This window comes from Podarcis erhardii (genome assembly GCF_964252035.2).
Source record: "Podarcis erhardii genome assembly, chromosome: 3".
Taxonomy (NCBI): domain Eukaryota; kingdom Metazoa; phylum Chordata; class Lepidosauria; order Squamata; family Lacertidae; genus Podarcis; species Podarcis erhardii.
The window spans coordinates 91,957,466-91,979,842 of NC_138507.1; the positions used below are offsets into that span (position 1 = coordinate 91,957,466).

General features: G+C 42.2%; 1 protein-coding gene across 4 annotated transcripts in view; it reads left to right on the forward strand.

The window, feature by feature from the left end:
• Positions 1 to 22,377, forward strand: part of CDC42BPA (CDC42 binding protein kinase alpha) — a 155,195-nt gene that overhangs the window by 26,835 nt on the left and 105,983 nt on the right. For all 4 annotated transcript variants that reach the window (XM_081854120.1, XM_081854117.1, XM_081854119.1 and 1 more), the window contains exon 2: positions 17,200 to 17,291. In XM_081854120.1, the coding sequence (XP_081710246.1) occupies positions 17,200 to 17,291 (92 nt within the window). The remainder of the gene's footprint in view (positions 1 to 17,199; positions 17,292 to 22,377) is intronic.

Sequence of the window (22,377 nt, forward strand, 5' to 3'; positions counted from 1 at the left end):
TTTTCCAGTAGTTCAGTTTACACAGGGAACACCCTTATTTGCTTCAGAACAACTAACATTTACTCACATGACTCTGAGAATTGAATACTGTAACTCCCTTTTGGCCAGTTTTTCCATTACTGGTGAGTCATTTAAGAGTGCATCAGTATGTTTGCTAACTGGGACTGAGCCAAGCCAACCTTCAGTGAATATATTATACATGTGCATTTTTCTGAAATTGTTAAGAAAAGCCCTGCTGAATCAGTGGCTACTAGTAATGATGCCTCTATTGCCCCAAGTATCAGAGGCAGTATGTTTCGGAATGCCAGTTGCTGGGGATCATGGTGGAAAAGTCCTATTGAGATCATGTGTCCTGTTTGTAGGCATCGCATAGACATCTGGTTGGTTACTGTGAGAACAGACTACTGGGCTAAATAGGCCTTTGGTTTGATCTACCAGGCCTCTATATATTAAAATGTTTAAAAGCCCAGATCCCAATTATGATCTGGGTTCGACCCGACTTCTTATATCCCTCTATTACGAGAACTATCATTTTATTCCTATTCACCTTATTTAGTTACCGATTCATAGAACTTCAACTCTTATCTTATAGCTGCTTATTAACATGACTATTTTATTGTGTATTATAGTTAAGGAGTATTTTTTAATTATGGTGTATTTTAACAGTGTTGCATAGTTGGTTTTCATATTTTGTAAAGCCGATTTTGGCTTAAGTACTGTATTTTTCGCCCTATAGGGCGCACCGGCCCATAGGACGCACCTCAGTTTTTTTTGGGGGGGGATGAATAAAAATAATTTATTTCCCCCCCCAGCCCCCAGAACAGGCTGCTGCCCGCAAGCCTTACGAGCCCGGCGGCAACTCCTGCCGGGCTCGGAAGGCTTGCGGACACCTGCGCGAAGCACGGGGCGCCCTCCGGAGGGTGTCCCGTGCTTCGGGCTGCAGGCTGCTGCCCTCAAGCCTTGCGAGCCCGTGGGAACTCCCCCCCGGGCTTGCAAGGCTTGCAGATAGCTTCCTGAAGCCTGGAGAGCGAGAGGGGTCGGTGTGCACCGACCCCTCTCGCTCTCCAGGCTTCAGCGAAAGCCTGCATTCGCCCCATAGGACGCACACACATTTCCCCTTCATTTTTGGAGGGGAAAAAGTGCGTCCTATAGGGCGAAAAATACGGTAGTATATAAATTAATACATAACAGGGGTCTTCGGTGAGAAAATTGTGTTCATTTCTGCTGCTGAATATACTGTCAGAAATCAGTGCATGGACCACTTTTTTGTCTGTAGCAAGCTAGTGTAGCCTTCTTTCTTTCTTTCTTTCTTTCTTTCTTTCTTTCTTTCTTTGTATAGGATTCTCTGTGCTCCTGTTTTTAGATCTGACTCTGTAGAGTAGTGGAGCAAAAGCTTATTTACAATTAATTTGACAGATGCCACCTTGATCTCAAGCGGCTATTTGGTTCAGATGTAGACTTACCCAGAAGATTAAGAACACATATTTAAAATAAACTGTTACTAGTTTTGCCTATGGCTGACATACAAAAGGAATTCCACATGCTGTTTAGTATTGTTTTTACAATGGTACCTTGGTTTTCTAACGTAATCCGTTCCGGAAGACAGTTTGAGTTCCAAAACAGTTGAAAACCGGAAGCCTCAAGCTGGAAGCTTCAATATGGAAAACTCAAAACAGAAGCCGCATTTCCACTTCGACTTCCGAGGTGCGTTCAAAAACTGAGGCACTTACTTCCGGGTTTATGGCATTTGAAAACCGAAACGTTTCATGGTATATGGTTCCATGTACTTATGTATTCATCTGTAGTGTTATCTGCTTGGATATTTTTATGGTCTATAAATGTTCAAATAAATAAAATAAAAGTTTGGGTTAAGTTTGTAGATGTTGGAAAGAGGACAGATTGGAACCTATGCTTAAAACATATATTTTGCTTCCCCACCATCTCTGATATTTCTTCAGATCATTTTAATATACCATTTCTATCTGAAGCAATGAAATAACTTGTTAGTTTGGAGACTAGTATAGTATACTGTGCTGCTGCCAGGCTATTTTGTGCCCTGGGCAAGGCTAACTACTTGCAGGGGTGCACTTTGTCTTTCAAATTTCAGTGGTGTCTTATGTGAAGCTAATACCCCACCCCACCCCGCCAAAAGCCTCTTGCCTTCCTTTCTGCTCAGTGTCATAGTTGCAACGCCCTGTGGTACCCCCTGAGCTCGGCACCCAGTGCGGTGAAACCAACCAAGCTGCCCTAAATTCACCTCTGTACTTGCACCCCCTCACCAATTGCTATTGTTCAAAAACAGGTGTCTTGTAGAAAAAATGAAAAGCACAAAATTTGAAATTGCTAAATTTATTTTAAATTGCAAGAATAAGTAATGCAACAATCTTTGATTATCTTTCTCAAATACAAAAATGTTTTAGCACACAAATCATTTTGAATAATCTTGTGAATTGTGATGTTAAAATTTAAGTTTCTTAAAAGATTCAATTTCAGGAAAATCAAAATCTCTGCATGTCTTTTCCTTGGCACATTTTGTAACCAATTCCTTCAGGTCAATTGCTGATGATTGGGCGTATATCAATTGGACATAGCTGTCAGTTTGCCAACTAGTCTCCTTTACAACATGGTTGACCATATGTAAGTTTTTATAAGTTTGAGCTTTGAGAAATTACGATCACCACTTGCCACTGACAGTGGAAGTTTGAGAAGGATCCTCAGAGCAGGGCTTCCCAACTGTGTGTTGCAACACATTAGTGTGTTGGCTGCAGTATGTAGGTGTGTTGTGTGAACTCTCCCCGCTCTCCTTCCGGGCCCGGGAAGGGGTTAGTTTAACCTCCAGTTTGCTAGTAAAACTGAATTACTGTGTCGTGAAATTATGCATGTCTAAAAAGTGTGTCACCAACATGAGAAGTTTGGAAAGTTCTGCCTGAGAGCAATAGAAACATTAGGCACATTATCCAGGAGTTTTTGCTGTAGTATGAAGAGAGGTACTCCTTATGGTAGCATAGACTTTGAAAGTCTAGAAGCTATTGCTGTAAGTTCACCACACAGTTCTTCAGCATCAATATCTTTGTTTCCATTGAGCACCCACGATTTTTGCAAATTCTTTCAGGCCTTAAGTACATATTCAGTAGACTAAATACCAGTAGTCTATAAGTCTGAAAGGGTGTGGTTATCTAAACTGAAGTGTCTTTCTCAGTTCTGTCCATTCATTTATGACTCACCCTATTATTTTTTATGATTGTAAGGTGTTTTAAACTGTTGTTAATGTTGTGTTTTAATGTTGTAACCCCTCCTGGGACCTTAGGGTGAAGGGTGGGTAATAAAGTAGTCAGAGTTGGAATAGGAGTAGTAATATCTATGAGTTGAGTGCTTTGAGTAAAATGGGGCTTTACTATTCTCTTCTTGGTTCCTGAAAATCAGGCATATTCACATGCACATGCACATGAAAGAAGGCAAGAGCACTAAACGCCATTGAGCTTTGCAAATTTACCAGATGTGAAGAGCAGCTTGATGAATCGTCAGCACTTGGCTTTTCATGTTTGATAGCTTTTCTGCAAGACTACTTCAGAAGCAATGCCATGTATAATATAGGGAGTTTGCATAGGTGTACAGATTCATTGCACAGTTTTAGACTGCATAATCCTTGAGGCTCCTCAGAGTCTGTGGGCATAAAGTGGTATTATTAATTCAAATAATGAGATGTGGATTTCATTTTATGTTTATTAAAATTTAAGTTGTGTAATACAGTGGTGCCCCTCAAGACGAATGCCTCGCAAGACGGAAAACTTGCTAGACGAAAGAGTTTTCCGTTTTGGAGGTGCTTCGCAAAACGAATTTCCTATGGGCTTGCTTTGCAAGACGAAAATGTCTTGCGAGTTCCTGCGGGGTTTTTTTTCCTCCCCCCCCCCCTTTTTCTAAGCCGCTTATCCGCTAAGCCGATAAGCCACTAAAAGCCGCTAATCCGCTAAGCCGTCAATGGGCTTGCTGCGCAAGACGAAAAAACTGCTAGACGAAGAGACTCGCGGAACGGATTCTTTTCGTCTTGCGAGGCACCACTGTATAGGTTAAACTATTCCTGTTCTTAGTGTAGAGCTAATAATTGTAATCAGAATATATCATTAAAATTATTTTTTTAACTAAGGTGAATACTTTTTGGTTATGAAAAAGTAAAAATGTTGGAGGAAATACTTAAATGCTTAATCCCTGCACATTAACCATTGAAAAAGTCCCTTTGAGTTAAGTGAGAGTATTAATCTTGCAGTAAAGGTGGAAATCCTATACATACTTACCTCGGAGTGAGCACAAACAAACATAATGAAGCTTTCTTTATTTCAAAAATGTCTAAGCCACCCCTCATCTAAACAGATCATCAACAGTAAAAGAATAAAAGTAAAACACAATAATCATAAAACAATAGAAGCTAAAAGACCATCCAGAAAACCCAACCAACCAAAAGTAAACAAGAAAATCATAACTTGGTGCCAGAAATATATTTTGACTTCCATTAATATGTCTTATTTACTATAAAGGAAGAAGAATGTTTTAGTTTTCTTTTCAGAAGAACAATATTGCAATTACATTTATTTAGTAACATTTAAAAACATGGGCTACTTTGTTTGAAATAGGAGTGATTGTATTCCACAATGAAAGACTATAGGATAGTATTTTTGCAGGCCTTGTATACATGCAAGTAATCCCACAGCAAGAAAACTTGTTATCTCATGATAGAGAATGACATGCGGGTAACATTTCTAGGCTGCACTCCTGATATGTTGCATGTATTCAGCTTTTGCAGGCTAGGAACTGCCTACAGTATAACTAATTTCTCCTAGGAAAGGCAATGAGTTACTCTTCCTGCTCTAGTGGTTGACTTGGTTGGGGGGTGGGGGTGGGAAATGAATGATACATTGTGTGTCCTGGTGTAGCAAATCACTTGGCAGAGGAGAAATAGACCTTTTGGTAATTGTCTTCTTGAGTGCTTTTTTTTTTTTTTTTGTAGAAAAAAGGGTGCTAGTACTGACCATAAAGTTCTTACAGTAAGTGCCACACTTTTAACATTTTGAGGGGGCAGTACTGTGTACCCTTGAGTACCCCCAGAAAAAAACACACGCTGGTCTTCTCAGATACACATTTCCAAAGCACTGAGAGTTCATTTGAGTTGTGAGTAACGAGAGATATCCCAGCCAAAAGGGTAGAGCTATATAGATGGTGTATAGGTTGGGAGAAAATATGTCCTGGGGGAAAAGATGAATGTGCTTTCTCAGATGAATGGTTGTTGAATGCTGCAGAGACTCTAAAACATTGCAGACCTGGCCGGAAGATAATGCTTAGAATTTTAGAGCATTCAGACTGTAAAATAAGCTTCATAGAAGGACAGTGTGATTCAAAGTGTTTGAGAAAGTGTACATTAGCAGCGCTTGATCCTGATGGGTGGATCCACCTCGTTTTACACTAAGCAGCCGCAACTATAGGATGTTCTGCAGTAGCTTCAGTGTTAGATTTTATCGAACAAGAATAAAAGTAAATGAAGGCCTAATATAAAAATATAATATAATAAAACACAGTTTCATAGAAGAGCATAATTGGCAGGATAAACTGGTGCCTATTCTGTTTCATAAGAAGGCAGTCTGTATATGGAAACTGTTGATGACAAAGAAAATACCATATTTGGCAAATGCAATGCCTGTCTGTCTGTCTGTCTGTCTCTCTCTCTCTCTCCCCCCCCCCATGTGGTAGACTTCATAGGATTTTGCACTATGAGACATGTGTATATGTGAAGAATACAAGCTTTATTTACCTGGAAAATAGCTCTTGACCTCCTATTTTACGTATAATACTTGTCCTGTGCTAACATGAGTTTGTGTGTTTTTTTCACTATGTATTGGAAAGTCCCTCGACTTTTGGGTAAATTACAGTTGGGCATGAGAAAAGTTCCCAGAATATAAAGTAGGGTTGAAAAACTTGTGACCCTCTTATTGTTTTTTTAACTCCAGCTCCCATCACCCCCCCAACTGCTGGTCATGCTACCTGGGACTCATGGTAGTTTGGAGGGTTGCAGGTTCCCCAACCATAATCTACAACCATGAGGTGGTGACTTGCCACCTCACTCTGCATAGCTGGCTTCTGCGAGGCATCTGAAGATGGCCCAGTCACACAGAACTAGAGCACACCAGAAGATTAGAAACCGACTTGTTTCTGGGTGGATCTGAAGCCCAATACCAATAAGAGTTTGGATGTTATTTTTCTGTAGATCTTTCTAGGAAAGCATTAAAATGGTATGTTGGTTCTAAAGAAGTGCTGCTTTTGCTTCTCCGTGACACACAACCCACTGGGACTTGTACGAAATTCAGACTACACAGCTACTTTTCATCACTAATTTAAAGCAACAAACAGCTTGTTCCTGTATAGTTCCAAAGATTTTTTTTGCAGTTGCTTAGGAATTTTAAATATGCTTCCAGCCTAATTGCACGGTAGATTTAACTGTACCCAAATATTCAAAAACTGAGCATATGTGAAATAAGTCTAGATATAGTGTAGGAGTGGACTGAATTCAGCACTGAGTGAACTACAGTGGTACCTCGGGTTACATACGCTTCACGTTACATACGCTTCAGGTTACAGACTCCGCTAGCCCAGAAATAGTGCTTCAGGTTAAGAACTTTGCTTCAGGGTGAGAACAGAAATTGTGCTCCGGCGGCGCGGCGGCAGCAGGAAGCCCCATTAGCTATAGTGGTGCTTCAGGTTAAGAACAGTTTCAGGTTAAGTATGGACCCCCGGAACGAATTAAGTACTTAACCCGAGGTACCACTGTACTTTTAAAATATAGAATTCACCATGTGCATTAAATTTACAAAGAGTGGCCTACTCAGATCTCTTAACTATTAAGACACAACAAATTTGTGTTAACTGATTCTGACTGTGTACTCTTATTTAGCTAACATAAGTAATTTGTTGGTTCAGCCCAACATATCAGTGTTATTTGCAAAAATCCCAGCAACTACCAAGCAATAGGCTGTCCATCAGTAGATAATGGTATGTATTCTGTGCACCCTGATAGAGTGAATTTGACTGTTTTCGATTACCGTATTTTTTGCTCTATAAGACTCACTTTTTCCCTCCTAAAAAGTAAGGGGAAATGTGTGCGCGTCTTATGGAGCGAATGCAGGCTGCGCAGCTATCCCAGAAGCCAGAACAGCAAGAGGGATTGCTGCTTTCACTGCTCAGCGATCCTTCTTGCTGTTCTGGCTTCTGAGATTCAGAATATTTTTTTCTTGTTTTCCTCCTCTGGCCTGGTGCGTCTTATAGAGCGAAAAATACGGTAAATATGTAAAGTGAGTTAATTTTAGGTTCTGTTTCTTAAGTAGTAATGGCTTTTATTTTACTTCTTTTGGTCAAGGATCCTATAATAGCAGAAATAGCCTCAGCATTGTTGGATACATATCACAGACAGTGTGGCATGGCGATTAAACTGTTGTTTCAATATGGGAGAATCTGGTTCAAATCCTTGCTCAGCTGTGACACTTGTTAGGTGGCCTTGACCAAGTTCCTGTCTAAGGTTACCTGTGTCCTAAGACTTTTGGTAGGCTAAATGACAGTCTTGGGGTCCTTGGAGGAAACTGGGATTTTCATGGTGGCATCCAATGCTGCAGTTCTGCTTTTGCAACAGACCTCTGTGTTCACGAGGAAACTTTCTCTCCCATCTCCTCCAGCCTTATTTGCACTCTAAAAATCAGCTCCAGAGGATTGGGGAACCCTCTGGAGCAATTTAGGAAACATGCAGGGGGACATGAGGAAACAGAAGTCCCGTTGCACCAGTGGAACTAAGCATGTGGACTATTGGATACAAGCCTAAGGCTGCAGTTATTTCACGCTTACCTGGAAGTTTCATTGAACTGAGACTGTTTCTGAGTATACATAGGATTGCACTGCATATTGTTTGTTGTACAATAGCAATTTGCTTGGTGTCCTTTACGCTGGTAGTTTATCACTCACAGATAAAATAATCTGATTTCTCATTCTGATCTTAAATGTGTTGCTTATTGGGGTCAAGAGTGGAGCAGGATGTATTGATTTAAATCAAAGCGATGGGGAGGGGGAGAGGTTGTGAATGTAATGGTGCATATAAAATAAATTAAAAGTTAATTTTCTGTCAAACCAACATAGGTAAAATAAATCAAAAATTTTAAAAATTCAATTTTTTTTAAAATAGTCTAGTAGCACCTTAGAGACCAACTAAATTTGTTCTAGGTATGAGCTTTCGTGGGTGGCGCTGTGGTCTAAACCACTGAGCCTAGGGCTTGCCTATTGGAAGGTCGGCGGTTCAAACCCCCACGATGGGGTGAGCTCCCGTTGCTCGGTCCCAGCTCCTGCCAACCTAGCAGTTCAAAAGCACATCAAAGTGCAAGTAGATAAATAGGTATCACTCTGGCAGGAAGGTAAATGGTGTTTCCGTGTGCTGCTCTGGTTCGCTAGAAGCGGCTTAGTCATGCTGGCCACATGACCCGGAAAAACTGTCTGTGGACAAACGCCGGCTCCCTCGGCCAGTAAAGCGAGATGAGCACTGCAACCCCAGAGTCATTCACGACTGGACTTAACTGTTAGGGGTCCCTTTACCTTTTTAAGGCAGTGTTTCCATGCGCTGCTCTGGTTCGCCAGAAGCAGCTTAGTCATGCTGGCCACATGACCCGGAAGCTGTACACCGGCTCCCTCGGGCAATAAAGCGAGATGAGCGCTGCAACCCCAGAGTCGGTCACGACTGGACCTAATGGTCAGGGGTCCCTTTACCTTTAGGCTATTTTTAATTTTTTTAATTTTTTATTTATTTCGGCTCTGTCAAACCAACATGGCTACCTACCTGAATCTTGCAACATAGGTAAAGACTGGATCCGGAGACCCCAGTATGATGAATGAATGGTCCATCTTTTAAAATTGCTGTCAGCAAAAGAAGACTTTATTCCATTACAGGCTGAGTAAAAGCAAATTCCTCTGTCTCATATCCATGGGGGCTGTTGCCTGGTAACTGCCAGCAAGGGAAGGATTGCTTTTGTCATGGGTGGAATGAGATAAAAGTTCTCAACCCCACTCCCTTGCCTCATAGATCATCGGTGAGCTTCAGTGCCTAGTAGGTGATGGCAGAAGGATGAGGGCAGGAAATGTCACCTGAACAATTGTACCATAGGTCACCACATTATTTCTGTTTCTGATACCAGGCTTGAATATGGTTTTTATTGCAATAACCTTTTTGTAAACCACTCTGAGAGACCATCAGGACTTTGAAGCAGGATATGAGTATCTTAAACATGAGGTTAGGCCAGAAATGTAGTCTTTACAATTTCATTTCATTTCATTTATTTTTTGAAAAATATCTGCTTTAACTGAAATAACTCAATTTTAAATTTTTAAAAACTGATTGTTTAACAAAAAATTTAAATTATCCATCCTAGGGTGGAATAGGGTGTAGCCAATGATGTTTGGGTGATCTCCAGTTGACCTAGCTAGAAATGTGTTACATTTTTGTGCATGATTAGGAGTAAGAATATTATTTTCGTAACTATACTATTAAAGGGCAGGAACCTGTGGGTGTACTTTATATTTTCAGGAAATGCCAGATCTTTTTCAGCTTTACTTCCAGATGTTGGCACTTTTCTGTTTGTCAGGAAAAGTATGTGAAGAATGATTCTAAAGAGTGAAAACAGAGTAATAACTGTTAAAATTGAGAGAGATGTTTGTGGCTTTTTCTTTCTTTTCTAACCTTGGTGTAAATAACATTCTGTTACCCAGCTGCCATTCCTGCAGACTATAGGGTTTTCCCTCATCTGCTAGACAGAAAATTGGCAGGCAGTTGCAGTCTTCTTTTTTTAAGTGCCTTTAGAATATATGTGTGCTTGTGTGTGAAGGGTTGATTCACTCTTCTTCATTCCATCTTTTGTTTTTCTTCCCTGTTTTGGCTTTGATAGCTCAGACTTGCAAACCAAATTTCTGTGTCACTCCCCCCTCTCCCCCCCCCCGGCTGTTGTTTTGACCGTTTTTGGAGTCTGTATTCTGTTATAGTATATGTGTGTCTATCCTTCCCTTCATTCTCTGCACTTTTTCTATGCCTATATTAAGAAGGAAAGGTTGCACAGCGAAATTCCTCTTGCACATTGCTGCCATCATCCATCTGCACTGCAGCAGTATTTTGTAGATTTCCTGTGTAACAGCATCATGCCTTGCTGTGTTGGCTTCAGAGTCCAAATCAGAAGAGCCTGAGGGCCATTTTTATTTGGCCACTTTCCCACTGTGAATTACTTTTTGCAAGGCACACTTTTCAGTGTGTTTTGTCCAGAGCGCAGTCATGAATGGATTTGATGTATGTTCCATTATATGACAGAAACCAGTCCTCCTTCCTATGTTTTTGACTGACAGTTAAACACAAACTGGACTCATCTGGCTATTCTTGACTCTCTCTGCCCTGTAAAAAGAACACAGGAATCTACCTTAAAAGGTCAGATCATTTTTCTGTCTAGTCTACTCTAACTGCCAGCAACTCTTTGAGGCTTTACGTGGATGTCTTCTCTGACACCTTCTATCTGATCATTTTCAAGATGTCAGGAATGGAACCTGTGCACATCTGCCTGCAAAGCATGTGCTGGAACATTGAACTATAGTCCTGCCCCCTCTTAAGTAGAAAGAGATTGCTGACAGGCTGATCAACAGCACGTGACAGGAGTTTTTCTTAATTGCATCTCATCTTGTGGTTCTCGGTCTCTGCGTTTGTGGAATTTTTTTCTGTTCTATCCCTTCTGTAAGCTAAGTCTGCTATATGCACTAAGAATGTTCAGTCCGAATTCTATGTTTACCTGATCCCTGCTTGTCTGTTCTGTTTCCCCTAGTTCTGATCCTCCCACATCATATTTCCAGAGCCAGTAAGCCCTATAGCACTGCCCTTCTGATCTTCTTCCAGAATCAGTCACGGAGAGCCAGAATTCTAAGTCCTGCTGGTTTTGTGGGAGGCAGTAATGTGTGTGAACTTGATAAGATGGAGTCCCATGTCAACATCCTCTGTAGTAGCCTGTACAATACTCATTTTGATTGAAAAGTTAATGTGTTAGTCCACAGGATTTGGTTAAATATCCTTATATTAGGAAGTAGATTCACTTTAGAAATGCTCCTAGTTTAATTTTAAACTGGGTGGGCAATGATTGGAACTCTTTTGTGGCAGGGCAGCAAATTTCATTAGAGGTCAATGTTGTGCTCTTCTGCTTGTTTCATCTGCACAAGATTCCAGTTTGCCAATGTAACGAAAGGTTGCATTTGGGCTTTTTGATTCAAAGAAAAGGTAAGCGAGAGGTGACATGATAGAAGCTTTGTTTATGTTCAGTGATGATAAAGGAAGCAAAATGACAAGGACTGTTGCTTTCATGATCTGCTTGTGGGAGTCTTAAAAGTATCTGCATACTTAATATTAGAAATGTGATGATGTGCTAGGTTGATCCTTGGTCTGACCCAGCAGAATTTTTCTTATGTTCTTATCCAGTAAGCAGTAGCTGCTTGCCCAGACCTCTTCGCTGACCAAGCAATGAAACTGCTGTGAGAGAACATCTTCATAGTTTGGCCACTGAGTTTTTTTCTTAATGATTTTGCTGCTGCAAAGACTGCAGATGTTTACATACAGAGAAATTATGATGATGTTGATGATACAGCAAATTGACCTCTCAAGTTAGAGCTGTTCAAAAATAAATGGCCCAGGGAATTAATTATTCTTGCACTATCTGTCTTTATGGAACCCTATGGTCACATAGTTCCTTAACTATTTTCTTAGTCATGAAAAGTATTCTAAACATTATTAAAGATGTAGTGATATCATAAATCATCAGATGTAGCACAGGCATATTTTAGAAGTTACTCCCCCCCCCCACTACTTTTACCAGTGCTTATTTTTCAAGTATTCCCACGACAGCATCTTATTAATGCATGACCTCGCCTGCACATACACATGAATGTACACTCCACCAGCACGTGTTTGAGATCTTTAGCTAAGAGTCATGGTGCACCATTCATATAAGGGGGAATTAATAGCCAAACAACAAACCAAAGTTTAGAATGAAAAAAAGTTGCAGTTAAAAAAACCAAAAGAAACATTATACAAGCAGTATGTAGATTAGATTGTCAATTACTTGGTTAAATCTAAGGAGAAGTAGAGACATGAGGAATCTAATATCAACTAAAGAGAGGGAAGGGTAATAGGCATCAGAGAGACACAAAGAGATCAGTGGGTTAGAGGAGTAGTATAAAATATCAAAATTAAGAAACTTGCATCATAAATTCAGATTGACTCCTGTATCTGAAGAAGTGTGCATGCACACGAAAGCTCATACCTAGAACTAACTCAGTTGGTCTTTAAGGTGCTACTGGAAGGAATTTTTTTATTTTGTTTTGACCATGGCAGACCAACACGGCTTCCTATATTTTTGATATGTACATTTTCCTTGAAAGTATACTTTTTCTTACACCCTGTTTCTTAAGAATGTAGGAAGCTGCCTTACACTTAGACTATGAGCCCATGTAGGTCAGTAGTATCAACAATGGCAGCAACTCTCAAAGGTTTCACATATGAGCCTATTCCAAACCTATATGCGGATACTGAAGATGGAACCTTTCACATGCAAAGCAGATGGCTCTACCACAGCCCACAAGGTGCTTAAATTGCTCAGGTGCTTAATAAAACCTTGGCACAAGGATAACTTGCAGGAGCATTTCTGGGTTCTCGAAATCAGGAAGCTGTCTCATACTGAGTCTATCTAGCTCAGTATTGCTTCCACTGATAGGCAGTGGCTTCCATGTGGGGGACATTCCCAGCCCGACCTGGAGATGGCAGGGATTGAGCCTGGGACTCTTTGTATGCAAAGCAGATACACCACCACTGAGCCATGGCTCTTTCCTCTAGTGTTCAAATGGCTGTGAGCTGGTGGGGAAATTTTGAGATCAGTGGACAACTAATATGAAGGGCTCTGCCCATAACCCTCCAATTGGACTCCTCTTAGGTTATAGCTGAAATGTGTTTATAATGAGTTACCTCTTCTATCTCATGACAATTTATCACAGACTGTCCATTTGGTTTAGACTGTCAGTTCTGTTTTCTCAGCCTTTGTGTTTTGTGAGTTCTGCAGAATGACCAGAGGAAATGAGAGCCAGAAAAAAGAGAAAAAATTGACAGGTGAAGTTTTCTGCAATCCCCACATGACAAACCACAGTTCTTTTCCAGAGTCTATTCTTTTGCGTAGCTCTTTAAGGTATCAAATAGCTACAATATGGAAATTCATGATAGTATTTCCCAATCCTATTTATTTAATTTTAAACTTTAAATAACTGTAGATTGCTCCCATTTTGATCTGGATAGATGAACAACCTTCTAGCTTAAGGGTGCCATATGTCCAGAATTTCCTGGGCACAGCTGGAATAATAATAATAATAATAATAATAAATTTTATTTATATCCCGCCCTCCCCAGCCGAAGCCGGGCTCAGGGCGGCTAACAACAATCAACAATCAAACCATCAAATATTCACACATTCTAAAAATATTACATTATAAAAATCAATTAAAATCAAATTAATGGCAACTAATTAAGCAAGATTCTAAGCAGGTTGCCAGAGGGGGGAGTCAGGCTGCGCCCTGACCAAAGGCCTGGTGGAACAACTCTGTCTTGCAGGCCCTGCGGAAGGATGTCAGGTCCCGCAGGGCCCTAGTCTCTTGTGACAGAGCGTTCCACCAGATTGGAGCCGCAGCCGAGAAGGCCCTGGCTCTAGTTGAGGCCAGCCTAACCTCTCTGAGGCCTGGGACCTTGAGGATGTTATTATTTGCAGACCGTAGGTTTCTCTGTGGGGCATACCAGGAGAGGCGGTCCCGTAGGTACGAGGGTCCTAGGCCGTATAGGTCTTTAAAGGTTAAAACCAGCACCTTAAACCTGATCCTGTACTCCACCGGGAGCCAGTGCAGCTGGTATAGTACCGGTTGAATGTGATCTCGCAGCGAAGACCCCATAAGGAGTCTCGCCGCGGCATTCTGCACCCGCTGGAGTTTCTGGGTCAGTCTTAAGGGCAGCCCCACGTAGAGCGAGTTACAATAATCCAGTCTGGAGGTGACCGTCGCATGGATCACAGTGGCTAGGTCAGGGCGAGAGAGATAAGGGGCCAACTGCTTAGCTTGGCGGAGATGAAAAAATGCCGCCTTTGTTATAGCTGTAATCTGCGACTCCATAGAGAGGGAGGTATCGAAGATTACACCCAAACTCTTAACGGACGGTGCTGGCACTAATTGCACCCCCGCAAGAGATGGGAGTTGCCCCCTCAATCCCATATCATCCCGCCCCAGCCAGAGGACCTCTGTCTTCGAAGGATTTAACTTCAACCGGCTCCCACGTAACCATCCAGCCACAGCTTCCAGGCATCTCGCCAGTGTATCGGGGGCCGAGTCAGGATGGCCATCCATCAACAGATAGAGTTGGGTGTCATCGGCATACTGATGGCAGCCCAGCCCAAAACTCCGGACAAGCTGGGCGAGGGGGCGCATAAAGATGTTAAAAAGCATCGGGGAGAGAATCGCACCCTGAGGCACTCCACACACCAAGGAGTGGCGCGATGACAATTCCCCCCCGAGCGCCACCCTCTGTCCCCAACCAGAGAGAAACGAGCGCAGCCATTGAAGGACTGTGCCCTGGATTCCCACGTCGGCAAGGCGGTGGTCCAGGAGTTCGTGATCGACCATGTCGAAGGCTGCTGACAGATCTAGAAGAATCAGCAGCCCCGACCCGCCTCGATCCAGCTGCCTACGGAGATCATCTGTTAGGGCGACCAGAGCCGTCTCGGTCCCATGACCAGCACGGAAGCCGGACTGGAATGGATCCAGAGCAGATGTTTCATCCAGAAACCTACCAAGCTGTTCAGCAACCGCTCTCTCAATCACCTTACCCAGGAATGGAAGATTCGAGACCGGGCGGTAATTGGATAGATCTAAGGGATCTAATGATGTTTTCTTTAAGAGCGGACGCACCACTGCCTCCTTCAGTTCCCCTGGGAATATCCCGGTGCCAAGGGACAAATTGATGATATCCCCCAGGGGGGCCCGCACCTCGTCTGGACACGCTCTAACCAGCCATGACGGGCACGGGTCAAGAGGACAGGTGGTGGGCTTTCCAGCTTGGAGGAGTCTGTCCACATCGGCTGGAGATATCCGGTCAAAATGGTCCAATACTGGACCCGAGGACAGTCGAGGGGCCTCCAGTTCCTTTATTGTATCCAAATTGGCAGGGAGGTCATGGCGGAGCAACAGGACCTTCTCCGCAAAAAAGCTCGCAAATGCCTCACAGCTGTGTGTCAGATTGTTATTTAAATTTGGCTGTCCATCAAGGGACGTTAAAGACCGAATTATACTAAATAATTGCGCCGGGCGAGAGCTAGCGGATGCAATGGAGGCCGAGAAGTAAGACTTCTTAGCGGCCTTCACAGCCATCTCATAGGTTTTCATAAAAACCCTATAAGATGTTCTTGAGGCTCCGTCACGGGCACCCCGCCATACTCGCTCTAGCCGTCTGAGGTCCCGCTTCATTTTCCGAAGCTCCTCGGTAAACCAGGGAGCCCGGTTTCTGCGGGGTCGCAGAGGGCGCTTAGGTGCGATCTCATCGATGGCTGCCAGGAGCTGGGTATTCCAGCCCTCAACAAGCTCAGTCAATGAGTCGCCAGGGAGAGCAAGGTCCCGCAAGGCTTGACGGAATCTATCAGGGTCCATCAGCCTCTGCGGGCGAGCCCAAATCGGCTCGCCACCTAAGCAGGGTGGGGGTGGAAAGTCAATCCTGGCTTTCAGAGCGTAGTGATCAGACCATGGCACCTTCATCGAAGGAGACATGATCACATCTATACCGGCACCAAAGATCAAATCCAGCGTGTGGCCTGCTTGATGTGTGGGGCCCGAAACAAACTGGGAGAGCCCTAGTGTCGCCATGGAAGACACCAGGTCCAGAGCCTGTGAGGAGGGAGCGGCATCAGCATGGAAGTTGAAGTCTCCCAATACCAATAGGTTAGGGAACTCCAAGGCCCAGCCGGCCACCGCCTCCAGCAGGCCTGACAGGGTGGCTGCTGGTGCGCTAGGTGGCCGGTACACCAGCCAGACAGCCAAGCTCTCCTCGGAGCCCCACACTAGGCCAACACATTCAATGCCGGGGATTGATGGCGATGGTAGAGCCCTGAAAGAACAATCTTCCCGGATTAATAATGCCACCCCTCCCCCCCGGCCCACAGTCCGTGACTGGTGGAGGACAGAGAAACCCGGGGGCGCCATCTCTCGTAAGGTAACAGTTACCCCTTCGCGCACCCAGGTCTCCGTCACACAAGCCAGGTCGACCCCCTGCGAGGTAAAGAAATCTCGCAGGGTGGCGGTTTTGTTGCCTATAGACCTGGCATTGCACAACACCAGTGAAGGAGGTGAGTAATCCTTGCTCACCCTACCCTCGTCTCTCGGGATGGGGCGCAGATTGGAAGGGGTACGAGCATATCCGTATCTCGATCCCCTTCGCTTATAACATCTGCCCCCACCGCCATACCTCCCTCGCCCCTCCACGGTAGCAATCCCACGCCTCATAGTAACCTCCCTTTACAAAATCGAAAAACAAAACAACCAAAAACAATTGTGCCCAAACAAAAACCAATCCCCACCCCACTCAATATCCCACCCCAAAACAGAACAAGATAGAATACCACAGTCGAAAGCAGAATCCGGCCAGAAATCAGCTAAATGTCCGGGAACATATGGCAACTGATGTCGGGCAGCATCGTTTTTGCTGATTTTCCTAATAAATAGCTCAAAAACATCTAATTTATTTGTGATTTTGCAAAAAAAACTCAGCAACTTTGGCCAAAAAAATGGGGGGGGGAGCTCAACAACTTAGTCCCCCCCCCCCAAAAAAAAAGCTCAATAAGATTTTAACTTCAAAAATTTCTGCAGACGGTAATATGTAAATACCATGGAGGTATTTCAGATACTTGCTGTATGTATTTAGAATGATGTCTACTGTGAACATGTTGTCAAATCCTGATAATTTTGATTAGTTTTTGGTAGATAATGGGTTATACCACTCATTCTTAAATGTTAGTTGTGTACAGGTTTTTAATATATTAATATTGTTACTCTGCCTAAAATGATTGATATTTTCCTTTGTTCCAGCCAAGCCTTTCACGTCTAAAGTGAAACAGATGCGACTACATAAAGAAGACTTTGAAATCTTAAAGGTGATTGGCCGAGGAGCCTTTGGGGAGGTAAGAGTTATTTAGATGTGGAATGGGCCTGTGGAAGAATCATATGTACAACTAAATCACAGGATATACTTCTAAGCCTTTTTGATGTGGAAATGCATTGTATGCACTGTTGGGCACTTGAATTCAATTCATTCCACAGTTTGTTGGTTTTCTGCACTTATTTTTGTAGGGGCATTAGGACCTCATTACTAATGTCACTTTATTTGTTTGTTTATTTATTTGCTTTGCTTTGCATATTTAAGGATTTGTGGGCTGAACATTTTGTACAATCTTTCTAAAGCTATCACTATATGGTCACAGTACTGGAAGGAAGAATGATCTGGAAAGACCTTTGCTTTGCAGTTTCTTAAGTCTGTTTAGTGGGATAGGTGTAAAAAGAGAGTTCTTGCAATGGGTAAGCAGTAGGTTCTCCCGGGTTCTAGATCATGGCAGTCCAACTTTTCATACCAAGCAGGTTGAAAGAGTACTTCATCACAGAACCCGCAGGCCACACACTGAATTAAATTTACATATCATTAATTAAAGTGTTTGCAATATACTTAATATACACAATTTATATACTTAATTAAATACGTAAAACACACAATAGATTCAATATATTTAATTATTAAACAAATTTAGTACACAAACAGATGTATGTGCTTTTGTTAACAACGCATGAGAAAACCACAAATTTTTAAGGTTTTAATGTGTTGTTTTCTTGCCAAGGGCTGCCAAAAAAAGCCTCATGGGCCTCAGGTGGCTTGTGAGCCATGGGTTGGATCACCCTGTTCTAGATTAACACTGATGCTACCTGCAGAAATCATCTGGAAGTAGGTGTGAACTGTGAGGTTCCCATGTTTGTGGATGACACATGAGGCAGACTGAGTAGGTTACCCAGGGTGGCTAAGTCCTTGTTCTTGTTTCTGCAGCCCCTTCAGCTTCCTGCTCATTCTCTGCATGATTTCTGCCAGCACCCTCCTTCTGCCTTCTATGTTTGGGGGGGGGGGGAGAGAGATGTTCCCAATTCAGTTTTTGTCTCTTGAGGCTAACATTGGTCTCTTTGCTAGAAGTAGGTCAGTGCAAGCTGTACATGCTCCCATGAAGCATCATTTTGTTCAGGACTTGGACACTGCGCCATTCCCATTGCAGTGGCACTTTGTTTGGCTCCCTGCAACTTGGTTGGTACAGCGCTGCTGGCCTGGGTTCCTGTGGCAACTGGTACTTCTGCTGTTGCTGCTAGCAAGTTCTTTGGCACTACTGCCACTTCCTTTTAGGGGAGCAGGCTCAGTCTGAGCTGGTGTTTCACTGGTTTGGTAGTACCCATACAACACTAAAATTTCAGTATGGTAATGATTAATAGATCCATTAAAATGTCAACTCAGTGTGCAGCATCTGTGAACAACGAAAATCCCATGTTTGGGCTTAAGAAAGGGGGAGTAGGCTAACAAGTACCCTAAAAGATCTATATGGTATGGCTGTGTTGAAAATGCTGTGTACAATTCTGGTTGCCTCATCTCAAAAAGAATATCCTTGAGCAGGAAAAGGTACAGAAAGGACAAACAAAACCTTCGTGAAGTTGGAACACCCTCCTTATGATGCAAGTCCATGTTTTGGGGGCTTTTTTTTGTTTGTCTTAGAAATAATACATAATAGAAGTTTACAGAAACATTAGATGGAGAGAATACGTAGAGAGAAAGGTTTTGTCCTTTCTCATTTTTTTAGAGCTGGATTGGAAGTAGAGTCAGGGCAGACAAAAGAACTACTTCACAAAATATAAAATTTGTTATGTGTTTCAGTGAGATGTGGCATTTGTTTGAACCCTAACTTCCCTTTTGTGTACATGTGTTGGACTTGTTAGTACAGATAACATCTCCGTCATAAAGTAAATGAACCAGACTGAGCATGCCTACTTCTGGATGAAATTTTCTGTCTCTATACTCTGAAGGGTTTGGACAAGGTTTAACCAATTATTCCGGATAATTGCAGTTGTCACTGAAATTTAGTCTATTGCAAAATTGAACTCTAATATTCCTTTTTGGAAAGTGTGTAATTTTTAGGGGAGCTAAAGAGAATAGCAACATTTCACAGGAGAGTATTATATCTGCTGATAATTTCTAACCCTTAGGCAGCATGATCCTGAGCTCTATGTAGTATAGGGAGCCTTAAGCCAATACAGGCTTTTCAAGTACTGTAGTCTTCCAGACCAAATTAAGATCTTCTTGCAGATGTGGGACAGGGTGGAGAGGAGGAGGGGTGTCATTGAGGGATGAGATGGTGGTTTGCACGAAATCCCTCTGCTTTGCAAAGGCTTCTTGCTGGAGCAAGAGACTGCAAGACGAGAGGAGTTAATTACAGTTCCTTGGTATCAGACCTTCAGTCTGCATAACTTGGGATAGTTTACAGGGGAAATCCCTGGGGTATACTACAAGGAGTCCAGGCTTTTCTTAATTTAGAATGAAGAATTGGGTGTGGCTGTTTCATCTCAGTGTCACTTTATTCCAAGACGTGGATTATTTATGCGAATCTGAATGTTGGACTAGATGACCCTCTGGGTCCCTTCCAACTCTACAATTCTTTGATTTTATGAAATTCATATGTGTGCTGCCCTTAAAAGCCAAATGAGCACAAAATGACTAACATTCCTACTACCTCCAGTGTGTTTCTTTTTAAACTATTGCTTATCCAAGAAGCAGTAGGAATCTGTTAGCAAATTTTTTGCTCTCCAGATAGCTGCATCCATTAAAATAATTGAAGAAGGAACGGCAATGTGTTGATGTACAAGTACATGAGAGACCAAACCTTGTGAAGAGGCAGAAAGAGTTTGACAGCAAGCCAGGAAGCATTACTGTTTGTGGGAAATATGGAAAACAGTTGGAAGAAGGATTTTGGCTTCTTTCTCCTTTCAGACTAAAACCAAAATGTTTATATCAGCACATACCAAGCATTTTTAGCAGGCTGTTCATGGAGGAAAAATACACTTAAAAATATTAAATTTTCAGATTTAATAAATCAGTGACCAGACTTTTGCAGGGAAGGGATGAAATAGTGTAATTGTCACTTTGATTTTGTTTCTCTTTGCTGTTTAACTGCTGGTTAGAGAGCTTTTGAAGGTTGTGAAGTGTGTGTGTGTGTGTGTGTGTGTGTGTGTGTGTATCCTCAGTCTTGTTTCCAAGCTCCTTTTCCCATGTACTTTTCAATTCTGTTAGGGGCCCGTCAGTAGTGTCTGTCAGTGCCCTATATATATTAGCCAACAGTCCTTTCCCAGATTGCCCTCTACTGTATTAGCAAAATGGCCTCAAACCTTGTGAGGCCCAGACCCAGGCATCTCAGATCCACCTAGAGCTGTTCCTGGGCGACCGGTATATTATTCTTATAAAAATCTCTAAGCTTGAAATAATGAGGAGCAGATGGGAGACACTTCCCATGTTTGAAAGGTGTTGAGAATAAAGCGATTTTTCATAGTACTGCCATGTTCTCATTCCAAAAAGGTGTGGACCTTGGTTCAGCAATACCTTCTACAGTGTGGTCCGATGTTTACAAGATTTTAAAATCATGAAACAAAGTTGGCGGAATTGGAATGCTTCATAATACAAGTCAGTATTGGGCAATCCCCACCCCCTCATCTGATTTTGTGTATAGAATTTAAAGTGGTCTCTTACCCTTTAAAGTATAATTATTTTTAAATCTTCTGCCAGCACTTGAGAGTAGATTGATAGAAGGGAGATGCGGAGGATCCTAGCCAATATGACTGATCCCTCAGCAGATTTCTTTAGCTTTCCAAGAATTTTGGCCAGAAATGAGAATCGATTTGTGTTGGGAGAAGTGAGCATAAGAATATGTTCCCATAGCACCTGCAATGAAAATAATTCTGCCCATTGGATCCCACTAGATTTTATGTACTTGAAATTTATATTCTCTACTTTCCTGAAAAACTCCAATTTGTAACCATCTTAGCAGGCACATTTAATTAAATCCTGCACAAGAAAAAAATAAGATTTTTTGTCCAATAATTACTACTCTTGTTTCTGGAAAGTTATGGGTCTTTAGCCAACAATCCAGCTCCCTTATCTCATACTGTATTGTGTTCCTTGTTTCTAAGTACGTGATCTTAGCAATTATCATGGTAAATGTACATAGAGGCAAACAGAAGTTTATTAATTTCCCACTTGTCCTCCTTTGTCTATAAGCAGATTGTGTGTAATGTAAAAGGCATGTGGGTTGCATAACCAGACATTTTGGATTGTGGTTCTAATGCTTTATTTAGTTGCATATCAGTATGCTTTTTAATTGTTGTAGCAACCAATTGGTATGTACTTTTGTTCTGAAAATGCAGAAAAACTCGATTAAGTCTAAATATTTAATTATTATTTTTGGTGATTTAAATCAGTCCATTCTGACATATTAGGACATTCTCACTTTAAACCACTTTTAGAACAAGAAGAGTTTTATCAAGTCAGACTATTTTGAATTGCTTTTCCATTGTCATTCTCATTTCTGCTTGTTTTCTTTCTTTGTTTACCCATGTTGCCATTTGCCTGTTGCCTTTTAGGTTCCCATAAAGCCACAGCACTGTTGAAATAAAAAAAACTGTTAAAATTACAATAAAAATGTCTTCACGAAGAAAGGAGAAAACATTCCAGTGCTTTTATTTTTCCACAGAAATCTTTCCTTTTCGTAAATTCATTACTAATAATGAATTGATGCAAATAATTATTAGGCAAGCTTGATAGTTTCAAAGTTTTTAGCTTTGTTCACTAAATGCATAAGTAAAGGGACCCCTGGCCATTAGGTCCCGTCGTGACCGACTCTGGGGTCGTGGTGCTCATCTTGCTTTATTGGCCGAGGGAGCCAGCGTACAGCTTCCAGGTCATGTGACCAGCATGACTAAGCCGCTTCTGGAGAACCACAGCAGCGCACGGAAACACTGTTTACCTTCCTGCCAGAGTGGTACCTATTTATCTACTTGCACTTTGACGTGCTTTCGAACTGCTAGGTTGGCAGGAGCAGGGACCGAGCAATGGGAGCTCACCCTTTCGCGGGGATTCGAACTGCCAACCTTTTGATGGGCAAGTCCTAGGCTCTGTGGTTTAACCCACAGCGCCAC